Source organism: Ruditapes philippinarum, unplaced genomic scaffold (assembly GCF_026571515.1).
Source record: "Ruditapes philippinarum isolate M1 unplaced genomic scaffold, ASM2657151v2 ctg3456_1_1_1_1, whole genome shotgun sequence".
NCBI classification, from domain to species: Eukaryota; Metazoa; Mollusca; class Bivalvia; order Venerida; family Veneridae; genus Ruditapes; species Ruditapes philippinarum.
The window spans coordinates 54,321-67,211 of NW_026864329.1; the positions used below are offsets into that span (position 1 = coordinate 54,321).

At 34.0% G+C, this 12,891-nt stretch overlaps 1 protein-coding gene across 2 annotated transcripts; it reads left to right on the top strand.

Annotated features, from left to right (window-relative positions):
- The first annotated feature begins 832 nt into the window (after positions 1–832).
- Positions 833–12,050, top strand: LOC132725231 (uncharacterized). Of its 2 annotated transcripts, none has more exons than XM_060710325.1 (6): positions 833–938; positions 6,551–6,641; positions 7,511–7,633; positions 8,540–8,663; positions 8,916–9,530; positions 11,821–12,050. In XM_060710325.1, the coding sequence occupies exons 2-6, from the start codon at positions 6,582–6,584 to the stop codon at positions 12,033–12,035; spliced, it is 1,137 nt and encodes a 378-aa protein (XP_060566308.1). In that variant the 5' UTR covers positions 833–938; positions 6,551–6,581; the 3' UTR covers positions 12,036–12,050. The 2 variants fall into 2 exon arrangements, with proteins under 2 accessions (XP_060566308.1, XP_060566309.1); XM_060710326.1 differs by lacking the exon at positions 833–938 and adding an exon at positions 987–1,010.
- Positions 12,051–12,891: the final 841 nt, after the last annotated feature.

Genomic DNA, 12,891 nt, shown 5'->3' on the forward strand with positions numbered 1-12,891 from the left:
TATTTTTCTCTTTTGAATTCATGTTTAAAAATTGCATATGTTTTTAATTTGCTCGAGTTGTTTATTTCAGAATACCATTTTTGGTAATAGTTATCAAATATTCTTTGTTTTATCAATTGGAGTGTTGTGTTATCAAGTTTTTGTGACAGCCAAACGTATCCAAAACCATGTTCATTCAAAATTTGTTTTATTTGAGATACCCAATTTCTGTTTTTATATGTTAAATTATTTTGATCATCTAGTTTCAAATTATTATATACTTTCTTTACGATACTATCATTGTCTAGAGTTATTAGCTTATTCCAATACTTAATCATATTATATTTTCGCATAATAAAAATATAAAAATAACATATATAAAAATGTACTTTTGTATATACTTTATAATAAATTTGTTTGCAAACGTGTCATTAAAACGTTGTTTGTTTGTTTTTTGTTTTTTTTTAATTTTCTTCATTTATAGTGCAAAATATATTAAATCTAAATCGGGATAGGTGTAAAATCGTTCTATGGTGTCTCATATATTCTAAAGTTACACTTTAGTTTATAGAATAATTGATGCATAACATATAAAAAATATTTATTCTGGTCCGAAACGTCCAAAATAATGGTCCGAAGTGTCTAACACATGATCCCAAATGTCCAACACATGGTCCGAAATGTCCAAAACAATGGTCCGAAGTGTCTAACGCATGATCCGAAATGTCCAACACATGGTCCGAAATGTCCAAAAATCTGGTCCGAAATGTCCCTAAATCTGGTCCGAAGTGTCCCAAAATCTGGTCCGAAATGTCTGGTCCGAAACGTCCATGGTCCGAAACGTCCTATTACCGGAAAATCTTGGTTCAAGGATCACCGAATTCATTGAAATGCATCTGCATCTGCTTCCACTTCCGGTTTGACCGAAAGTAGAGTTTCGGAAAATTGGCGATTTTATGGTATTTATGGATTCGTTTATGATGTAATTTTAAGCTCGACTATTCGATAAGAATAAGTAGAGCTATTCACAGGTGCTCGTCCAGTCTTGGTGCCCATATAAAAAACTGAAGTTGAAAAAAACAACAAAAAACATTTTTTTTTTTGTTTTTTGTTGTTTTTTTCAACTTCAATTTTTTTTGATAAAAAAACAAACAAACAAAATAAACCAACTAGATTCGGGGTTGAGTGTTATTATTAAGATTGTTGTTCCACAGCGTGTGCTAGTAAAGCACAATAGCGTTACGGCGACTAGGTGACCTTTTCGTAGTATTAAAATTTAAATGGAAAAAAAAAAATGTTTCGACTATTTGATAAGAATAAGTAGAGCTATTGTAGTCACCCAAGCGTCGGCGTCCGCCTCACCGTAACCACTTGTGTTAAAGTTTTTGTAATACCTCAAATATTTTGCACACTTGTTCACCATCATGATCCCAACCTGTAGACATGGGGAGGTAACTGTATCAAGCATTTTGACAGAATTATGCTTCTTTTTCGACTTCGAATTTACGTTAAATTTTTTGTAATACCTCAAATATTTTCTAAGTCCATTGACATATGGCTTTGAAACTTTGCACACTTGTTCACCATCATGACCCCAACCTGTAGACAGGGGAGGTAACTGTATCAAGCATTTTAACATAATTATGCTCCTTTTTTGACATAGAATTTACGTTAAAGTGTTTTTAATACCTCAAATATTTTCAAAGTCCATTGACATATGGCTTTGAAACTTTGCACACTTGTTCACCATCATGACCTTAACCTGTAGACAGGGGGAGGTAACTGAATAAAGCATTTTGACAGAATTTTGCCCCTTTTTCGACTTAGAATTTACATTAAAGTTTTTGTAATCCCTTAAATATTTTCAAAGTCTTTTTACATATGGCTTTGAAAATTTGCACACTTGTTCACCATCATGACCCTATTCTGTAGACAGCTTCCTATCAAGCATTTGGCAGAATAATGCCCCTTTTTCAACTTAGAACTTGCATTTACAATGTAAGTTTGCATACCACCTCAGATATTTTCATATTCTATTGACATCATACATGTGAACTTTTTTTGATGATCAAGTGGGAGTTTTTCTTCAAAAAGAGGGAGATTTCAGAATTTGCAATTAACAAAGAAGAAAGTTCTGACATCGAAAATAGGGAGATTTCTTTAATTTACATTAAAGATTTACATTACTGTTCATTTTATGGGAAAAAAAGCGCAATATGTCATAAAAATTTCAGAAACGGCTGATTATAATTTCTGACCTGTGAAAAATCTGCTTCAAGTCGGTACATTAACCCGGTTAACATTTGCATGTTGTTAACCATTTAACTATTTCTGTGTTATTGCAATTGGTGTTAATCAAGTTTTACAGGAAGGTAAACAGTGCATTTTGAAAACAAAGACCCTATTTTTGTGAAATCCCTTTTGAAATTGTGAATTTTTTTCTGCCACATTGTGAAAAAAAAGTGTAATTTTGAATTGTGAAGGGGCCTTATATCCGCCCCTGTTATAGAAGGAAAAAAGCCCTGATTTGTGAAAATACCCCTAATTTTAAGAAAAAATCTTTTAAAATATGGGTGCAGAAAGTGGGAGAGTTCACATGTATGTGACATATGGCTTAGAAACCAGTTGAAATTTTATACTCTTCTTTGAGAGCATAATAGGACTTTCTGCATGGCCTATAATTAAAGAAAATTTTTGCCCTTTTGTTAACTTAGCAAATTTTACATTTTCAAGGCTCTTTTACTATCAAGCACTAAGAATAGTCGAGCGTTGCTGTCCTATCGACAGCTCTTGTTACACTTTAATTAAGTTACCATACCTATCTTTATTGAATTATATGGATAATTTAGTGTTAAAATTTTTGGCATAGTCTTACTAAGACGCCCCCCTCCAACTTGGCCAAGTCGAACTTAAATTTCATTTTTTAAATTTTATCCATAATTTGATACAGAAGTAAAAGTAATTATGAACCCGCGTTGTCTAGGACTAGTAATAGAAATTATCAACATTTTCGGTATTTAAATGTTGTCTTTTTATAATTAATATGAAGTTATATAAAGCCTATTAAAAAAGCGAACATTTTTCCGTTTTAAAGACCTAGTGTCTTCAGAATTTCATGCACCGTGGGGGCAGCAGGAAATACCCAAATACACCCAAATATTCCCAGATATATCCAAATATTGCCTAATCTTACTAAAAATAAATGTTTTTGTTATGAATACAAGTTACACTTCCACTAAGATAATTTAATTTTATAAATATTTATTCATTTTCTCATTATAATCTATATTTTATACAAACAAAAATGAATATTGCTATATTTGGGTATTTCGTGTCGCTGTGCACTGCTTCAGTTTTCACCCAGAACACTCAATGATTAATATGTATTTAGGCAAAGCCTATGAATGGGGATCGATGTCGTTCATTTTTTACTTTACATTTTCTGTTTTATAGGTGGCATTCTGTATTTCATACTGCGCTTCAATTTTCACTTGGAATACCTCGACAATTATTGTTAAGCCGAAAAGTCGCAATTGTTCCGTTATCGGAATACTCCGCATATGATCATTGAATTACATTGAAAATGGAGTCGCCACAATTAGAATTGACACTGAAAAATTCACTGATTGTATAGAAATCTGTATATTGTTATTTTTATGCCCCCACAAAGTGGGGAGCATATAGCGTTGCACTCGGCCGTCCGTCTGTCCATCCGTCCGAGCAAACATTTTGGGTTTAGGGGCTATATAACAGTAAAGAGAACAAAAGAGAACAATAGGTACATTCCGTGATCAAAGGGTTAAGGGGCTAGTAGCCCTTAAGAAAACAAAGAAAATAACAAAGAAAACAGCCCCTAAAGCCAAAATGTTGGAACGTCCGTCCGTCCGTCCGAGCAAACATTTTGGGTTTAGGGGCTATATAACAGTAAAGAGAACAAAAGAGAACAATAGGTTTAATCCGTGATCAAAGGGTTTAGGGGCTAGTAGCCCTTAAGAAAACAAAGAAAATAACAAAGAAAAAAGCCCCTTAAGCCAAAATGTCGGAACGTCTGTCCATACGTCCATCCGTCTGTACTTCCCGAAATCTTGTGAACGCAACTCCTCTTCAACCGGATGGCAGATTTTGCTTAAACTTCCAGGGATGAACAACCTTATAAATGTGTAGATGGCAGTAAAGGAAGGAATTTTTGCTGCGACCAAATTTAACAGAATTATGGCCCTTTGTTGATTTTTTTTACTGTATTCTATGTAGAAATTCTGTGAACGCAACTCCTCTTCAACCGGATGGCAGATTTTGCTTAAACTTCCAGGGATGTACAGCCTTAATGTGTAGATGTTAGTAAAGGAAGGAATTTTTGCTGCGACCAAATTTAACAGAATTATGACCCTTTGTTGATTTTTCCACTATATACCATATAGAAATTTTGTGAACGCAACTCCTCTTAAACCGGATGGCAGAGTTTGTTTAAACTTCCAGGGATGAACAACGTTAATGTGTAGATGGAAGTAAAGGAAGGAATTTTGCTGCGACCAAATTTAACAGAATTATGGCCCTTTGTTGATTTTTCACTATATACCATAATTTATATATGTTGTCAGTGGGGGCATCCGTGTCCTTTGGACACAGTTCTAGTTCATTTTGTGTTTTAAATGTGTCATTAGGTTTTTATGCACTGTCTGCTTCCGTTTAATCATATTCCCTGTCCTACTATTGTCTTATAGAAGTGCGCAGGGGAACAAGTCTATGCATCCTTTTTCAATCAGAATCCTTTGGCTTTTATTGTTACCTTCATAAGTCAAAAAGTTGCACTTGTTCCATTATCGAAATACCCTGCCCTTTATCATTGTGTTACGGCGCCCAACATTAGAAATGATACTGAAAATTTCACTGATAGGTATAGAATTCTATATATTTTTAATATTTTGTAAAAATTTTATTTCCTTTTAAATATACACGTGTTGTATATAGCCAGGCAAGCCCCGTACTAATATGAAATTAGGCAAAGCCTATGAACAGTGAAGTTGGTTAAAACAATTGAAAAAGGCGACATATAGGGGTTACTTTTGTCGGCGGTGTCGGCCTCGGTGTCGGCCACCATTTAAGCATGTCCTTCAGCCTTGGTATGCATGCTTCTTATAATGACCCAAAGTGCAGTGCACAAGAACTGTTACTTTACACTTCTTAATTTTCTAGTTATTGCCCCTTTGTTAATTTTCATACTTTATTTTTGTCCGGGCCATTTCTCCTAATGTATAAAAGCTATGGACTTGAAACTTCATAAGATAATAGATCTCATTAAGAAGAAGTGCAGACTGCACAAGAATTGGTGCTCTGCACTTTTTATTTTTTGAGTTATTGCCCTTTGTTAATTTTCATACTTTATTTTTGTCCAGGCCATTTCCCCTAAAGTATAAAAGCTATGGACTTGAAGCTTCATAGGATGATAGATCTCATTAAGTAGAAGTGCAGTGCACAAGAACCAGTATTCTGCATTTCTTTTTTTTTGAGTTATTGCCCTTTGTTAATTTTCATACTTTATTTTTGTCCAGGCCATTTCTCCTAAAGTATAAAAGCTATTGACATGAAATTTCATAGGATGATAGATCTCATTAAGAAGAAGTGCATTGCTCAAGAACTGGTACTCTGCATTTTTTATTTTTTGAGTTATTGCCCTTTGTTAATTTTCATACTTTATTTTTGTCCAGGCCATTTCTCATAAATTATGAAAGCTATAGACTTGAAACTTCATAGGCTGATAGATGTTATAGATAAGAAGTGGCATGCACAGAAACTGCTGCTCTGCATTTCTTATTTTTTGAGTTATTGCCCCAACTAGAACAGTGAAATTTTCATTGAAAGGTATAGAATTCTATATATTCTTTTTATTGCTTTTTATTTGATTTCCTTTTAAATATACAGATGTAGTCTTTGACTTCCTTGTTTAACAGACCATCCAAGAGCCACCAATGGTAGCTGGTAACTTGGGGCTGAATTGACTGTAATTCTCACAATGCAGAATGCTTTATCGTTGTCAAGCAATGGTCATGCCATGCCAACAGTTTTGTTTTTGTTTTTTTCAGAAGTAAAGACTTAAACTTGAATACTTACAAATTATAAATTGCATGCATTTGTGAACACTGAAACTAACACAAACCTAACTGAGAGAGTCTTAAGCTTTTGATAAATTATACATAAAATAAATTATAATAAATTTATAAAACAAATTAAAAGGACTCCACTGAGGTTTTTGACAGGATGGCATAGGAAATGATTTTTAAGCCATTGTTTACAATTTGATGTGATCTGGATGTGCATGCAAATGTCAGATTATTCCTTCACTCTGTTTCATTTAAATTTTTAATTCTTAAAAATGGTAAACAAAAAAATGGAAATGAAAATTGTTTAAATGCTTTCAAATTAAATCACACTAAGAGCCACATAATATGTTTTTGCTTTTTTTTTCAGGTGATGTAAAAAAATTAATATTTGTCAGCATGGACGGAAACCATTCAGTGATAAAAATCATTGTGTAAAATTCACAACATTATGTGTTTTGCTCTGTTTTTTTCAGGTGATGTAAAAAGAATTTAATATTTGTCAGTATGGATGGGAATCGTTCAGTGATAGAAATCCTAGATTCCCCTGAAGTAACAGGCACAAAGGTATTTTTATCATAATTACTTGTGCAACTTTTTAAAAACCTTACATATTGACAGTTATGGGAGTACCATTTTCCTGTTTTGTAAAAGTCTGTAAAGTAAAATCATTTTCATGAATTTGAATTTCACCAAAGAATTTGAATTCATTGTTGTAAGGAAGCTGTCCTCGTAGATTTTGGAAAGTTGGTGACCATTCAAGTGCCTGTCATACTTACAATAATACATATAAGTAGACCTCAGAGCTTCCTCCACTAGTAATGCTGATAAGCCCCCATATGATCTTTGCAGTGTTAGTATTAATACTTGTACTGAAATTGCATGACATACATGTACTACTTCATTGTTTAAGTTTGACCTAAAACTCAGTGATGAGGACGACATAAAGAAAATGTCTGTTATTGGTAAATAAAAGATTAATGCATACCATGCCCAAAGAACTGTTTATGGTCTGTTTGTCACAAATATTTGTTCTTGACACCAACTCAGTCAAAGTCCTTTAATCTCCAGCCTCTAAACTTCACAGGTGCATGCACCTTAAGTTATACCTCAGTACTAGTCTTCTTTCAGGTCAAAGGTTAAGGTCACCAACCAGGGGTGGCATGCATTCATTTGAACTTAGTGCTTGTTTCAACCTGCAGAGTTTGATGGTTCTAGAACTAGATAGTTTCTACACAGATGGGAGCCTATGCTTGAAATAATGCATAAAAGCAGCAAAAGGGTTCATGTTGTCTTATATAAATAGTAACAAAAAGATTTAAGATGAATGATATTTTGTGACTAAGTTTTCTGATTGTTTGCTTATATTTCCATGATGTAATTGGTGGTTATTATTGAGAAAATGTGTAATTTATATTCAATACTTTTTGATATAGAGAAAACGTGATCATGGTGACAGTTCAGAAAATGACTATAATGTCGGAGCAGCGCCAAAACATCCTCTTTTAGACTCAATCACCAGCAGATTTGAACAGAATAGAGCAGATAGAGAAGAAAAGGTCAGTAAGAATACAACATGTTATTTACTATACTTTAAAACCTGAATGCAGCCAGCCGCTGAAGGAAATTTTCAATTCATTATACCGGTACTGTTAAGGTTAATTCATGTGTTCCTGTATGTAAATATAATAAATACTTTGTAAAATGGTAAATTTTTCAGCGTGGAAATATTTGTATTTTTGCGAATCAAAAAGTCGCAAATAATTGAGCCGTAAAAGTTACATAAACTTTGGTAAAGTCTTCAGTGGCCATTCATCATTTTACCATTACACCGGTTATTGTGTAGATAGATCCCATTAAAATTTACATCTCACTGAATACAAACAAACATATAACATGATTTAATGTTCATTTAATATTTCACAACATGAAATTATAACGAAAAAATTCTCAATAAGTTTAACTGTTATCAGACTAAACATTTACATTATATTTCTTTGAATACATGGAAAAAAGCTGGCTGGTCACACCTGTTAAAAGTATGAATAACACATGCCAATGGCATCACCTATAACAAAAGACTTAACTTTCATACAGGCAATTGTGTGACAATCAATGACTATTAAAACAATTTAGAATCTTGGTTGAATACAATTTCTGTACTGGTTACATGAAATAGTGGTGTTAAATTATCTAATTGTTATCATAAGCCTGCTTATATGATGGGAGTTCCGGAAATAGTACTTTTAAAAATATTTCTGCACCCAAAATGTCTGTATTTAGACATTTACAACTTCTTATGACGTAAAAATATTCAGAAGTCAACATATTTATCACTTTTTTTTCCATTTGACCCTTTGAAATTGAAGTTTGAGTATAGATCTGCAAATTACAAAACTGTCCGACTGATAAGTAAAAGTTTGACTGTACAAATATATCATAAAGTGATGATGTTTTTATTGCAGAATGCCTTGCTGAGATCTAAACGTGAGATTGAAAAAGTCCATTCCAATTATCTGAAACAAAATCTAGATCATCAAGAGTTAGCTAGAGCAAATTATGCTGCCAGTTACTGGGCTAAGAAAAATGGTAAGTTCATAAAAGTTGTCAAATTAAAATAACTTAAAAATGAATTTTATGAACAAATATTATACTGAATGCCACTAAAATGTAATTGAATAAAGCCCATTTATACCAATATAGACCGGTAATTAGTAAATTAGAGCTTTGTGTTTGATTTTTACAAATTTTGTCCATCAAAAGTACATTTATGTAGAGCAAGTAAATTTGGAGTTTTATGTTTATAGATATTGAAGTATACATCTCTTGTTTTTTCTTCAGGTATAAAAGATACAGCATCAACACTATCAACTGTGCCTAGTCAAAGTGGTAGGCCACCTGGTAATGAAGCAAAGAAAAGGCAAAAGAAGAAGAAGAAAGCATCAAGTACCAACACTGATGCATCAGCTAATAGTCGATCATGGCTTGATACTAGTGATAATGACTTTTCTCCCCCAGAAAATGTATCTTTGTTAAGCTTGAGAAACAAAGCTGGAGAGACTGCGCAAGTTCTTGGTTCAGCTGCAAGTGCATCATCTGAGGGGAAATATATTTGTCCTGTTTTGTTCTGTGATGCTGAATTCTCATCCGAAGGATCTCTAGGACAGCATATGAATCTGTTTAAACATTCCCCTTGCAACCCTTTACGGTTAGCTGAAGACACAAAGCTGCTACCAGATCCAGTTTGCTTCAAATGTCCCGATTGTGACTTAGAATTTGAAAGCAAAGATTTGTGTAGGGAACATATGGACAGAGAAAATCACTTGGTGTTTTATCCCCCACTCGCTATAACAGCTTATCAATGTCCAGATTGCCTTTATTTGTTCAAGAACCTACAGTCATGTTTAAGTCACATGGAAAGTTCAAGGCATTACAGTTTCAAGTTCCCATTCAAAGGTAAGTGCTATTGCATAATTTTTGGCTTTTTTGAGTACATATTGCATAAATCTAAAGATATAAGAAACCATTTGGCACAGAGTTGAAATATTAAGTTTGTTTACATATGTACAAAGTTTATTCATATTTAGCTCGGCACCTGTAGGGAGTACAAGGTTAGGTAAGCACATATGTGTTCAAATATGAGCTTGGATAATAGTCTGTCTGCTATTGTACATCAATATCTATATTTACATGTAGTTTACAGAAGGCTGATGGTTCTATATTTACCACGCTGCCCACTCATGCCTGCTGCTTTAAAGCAAAATTCTTCATTCATAAGTAAATCTGAACTGTTACTTAATGACCATTATGTCTTAAACACACAATGAAAAAGTGTATGAAGGTTTAGAAAATATCTCCAAAACCTCCAGTGGATTTTGGCCAAACTGCAAAGGAATTTTCATTTGGTAGTCTTACACTGCCTTGATCAGTGTTTTTTTAGCTCACCTGTCACAAAGTGACAGGGTGAGCTTTTGTAATCGCTTTTCGTCCGGCGTCCGTCCGTAAACTTTTTCTTTAAATGACATCTCCTCATAAACCACTAAGCCAATTTCATCCAAACTTCACAGGAATGTTCCTTTGGTGGTCACCTTTAAAAATTGTTCAAAGAATTTAATTCCATGCAGAACTCTGGTTGCCATGGCAACCAAAAGAAAAAACTTTAAATATCTTCTTTTAAAAAACCCAAAGAGCTAGAGCTTAGATATTTGGCATGAAACAACTTCTAGTGAGTGTCTACCAAGTTTGTTCAAATAAAAGCCCTGGGGTCAAAAGTGGCCCCGCCCCAGGGGGTCATTGATTTTCCCTATATGCATATAGTAAAACTTAAAAAATCTTCTTTTAAAGAACCCATAGAGCTAGAGCTAAGATATTTAGCATGAAACATCTTCTAATGGGTGTCTACAAAGTTTGTTCAAATAAAAGCTCTGGGGTCAAAATTGGCCCCGCCCCGGGGGTCATTGATTTTCCTTATATGTGTATAGCAAAAACTTAAAAAATCTTCTTTGAAAAAACCCAAATAGCTAGAGTTTAGATATTAAGCATGAAACATCTTCTAGTGAGTGTCTACCAAGTTTGTTCAAATAAAAGCCCTGGGGTCAAAATTGGCCCCACCCCAGGGGGTCATTGATTTTCCCTATATGCATATAGTAAAAACTTAAAAAATCTTCTTTGAAAAAACCCAAATAGCTAGAGTTTAGATATTAAGAATGAAACATCTTGTAGTAAGTGTCTACAAAGTTTGTTCAAATAAAAGCCCTGGGGTTAAAACTGGCCCCGCCCCAGAGGTGTCATTGTTTTTAACTATATGTGTATAGTAAAAACTTAAAAAATCTTCTTTTAAAAAACCCAATGAGCTAGAGGTTAGATTTTAAACAGGAAACATCTTTTTGTTGGAGTCTACCAAGTTTGTCCAAATAAAAGCCCTTGGGTTTAAATTGGCCCTGCCAAAGGGAGGGGGGCGGAGGTCATTGTTTTTCATTATATGTGTGTAGTAAAAACTTAACATCATGAAACATCTTCTAATGGGTGATGGGTGTCTTCCAAATTTGCTCAAATAAAAGCCCTGGGGTTTAAACTGGCCCCGCTCTGGGGGCCTATATACAGGTGAGCGACCTCAGGGGCATCATGGCCCTCTTGTTTCTCACATTTTTGGGAAAGTTGCAAGCAGGGTCCATCAGCGTGAGAAAAATTTTCATTTGTCATTTTCAGCATTTTAGAGGGGGGGGAAAAATCAGCAAGCTTTCGGACAATCTTTGCTAATCAATTTGATTTTCAAAGTGATGAAAATTAGTGTAACCCTGCACATATATATACAGCTATCCTTATATAATCACTCATAAACATTTAAAGGTTTTCTTTATTTTATAAAAGTTTTAGGATGAAAAATTGTTTTATAATTGGGACTGAATATATACTTTTGATGGTGGGGAATAAGGCCCAATATCAGCATCAAAGTGACACTAAAAATCAGTGTATAATGGTTTACATAATCATAATGGCATTAGTAGGTGACAGGAGCTGAAAGATGAGTTTTATCGGAAACTATCAGGTCCTAAGCTTAGATATTAGCTTTATCATTGCCCTTGGGTAAGAAAATTAGTTATTTAAATTATTTGCAAAGACTCAAAGAAAAAAGATTTTGTAAAATCAAATTAATGCACAGTGCATGGCTTAAAACCAAAATTTTCTTTTGTTGTTACATGTAACCTGTGGAAAAAAATTTAGTAAATCTTTTTTTTTACTGCAGATGATGTAACAGATGGTGATTTTAATCTACCAGTGGCATTAGCAGAGGAATTTGTTCAAGATTACATCAAAGAGTGTGAAAAGATACCATTCCAAGTGCAGTGCTTAGAGTGTAGCATGTTCATTTTGTCGCCAGCTGATTTAAAGCAACACCCAAATTTCCATAGAGTATGTGTGCTCACTGATAACGATTTGGTAAGAACATTTTTAGCTTGACTATTATGTTTAGTCAGATGTCATGGTTGCCATAAGCATCAGATATTTTTTACCTTCCCATTTAAGAGATATGCCCTTGCTAATTTATTGTAGGGTACTGAAAATAGATCTCTCCTGAACGCTTACCTATTTGAAGACATATATTCTTGAGCTGTACTAAATACTGACCTATACCTTAGTGTCTGCTTAACACTTGATAAAAGCTTTTATGTTGGGGATTATGGAAAGGTATTCAATTCAACTTCTATTCATACGTTTTCCACCCAAAAATCTAACATGGATTTTAAATAAAATATTAATTCTTAAAAATTCAATCTTAAAGTGACATGCTTATTTTTATGCTCCCACAAAGCGGGGGGCATATAGCGTTGCACTTGTCTGTCCGTACGTCCTGAAATCTTGTGAAAGCAACTCCTCTTCAACCGGATGGCAGATTTTGCTTAAACTTCCAGGGATGGACAACCTTAATGTGTAGATGGTAGTAAAGGAAGGAATTTTCGCTGCGACCAAATTTAACAGAATTATGGCCCTTTGTTGATTTTTTCACTATATACTATGTAGAAATTTTGTGAAAGCAACTCCTCTTAAACCAGATGGCAGATTTTGTTTTCAGTGCGGGCATCCATGTCCTTTGGACACAGTTCTAGTTTTCGTTGTAAACAGAGATAAAAAATTGTGCTGGCTAACAGAGATAAAAAATTGTGCTGGTCCGCTCATAATTAAGAAAACTCATTGCAGGATGAGTAGCAAAATGTTGCCTGCACATTGGATTTAAAAGCTACTTGTCCTGAAGGACCAGTGACTATGAAAATATTTTTCGATGCCTGTATAAAGTTGAGCAGAATAGGCTAAATAT

What these genes read in the sequence shown, in the direction of transcription:
- LOC132725231 (XM_060710325.1), top strand. Translation starts at nt 6,582, where the DNA reads ATGGATGGGAATCGTTCAGTGATAGAAATCCTAGATTCCCCTGAAGTA. An exon ending in CTGAAGTAACAGGCACAAAG is followed by an intron (nt 6,642 to 7,510) that starts GTATTTTTATCA and finishes TTTTTGATATAG; the next exon opens with AGAAAACGTGATCATGGTGA. An exon ending in TTACTGGGCTAAGAAAAATG is followed by an intron (nt 8,664 to 8,915) that starts GTAAGTTCATAA and finishes TTTTTTCTTCAG; the next exon opens with GTATAAAAGATACAGCATCA.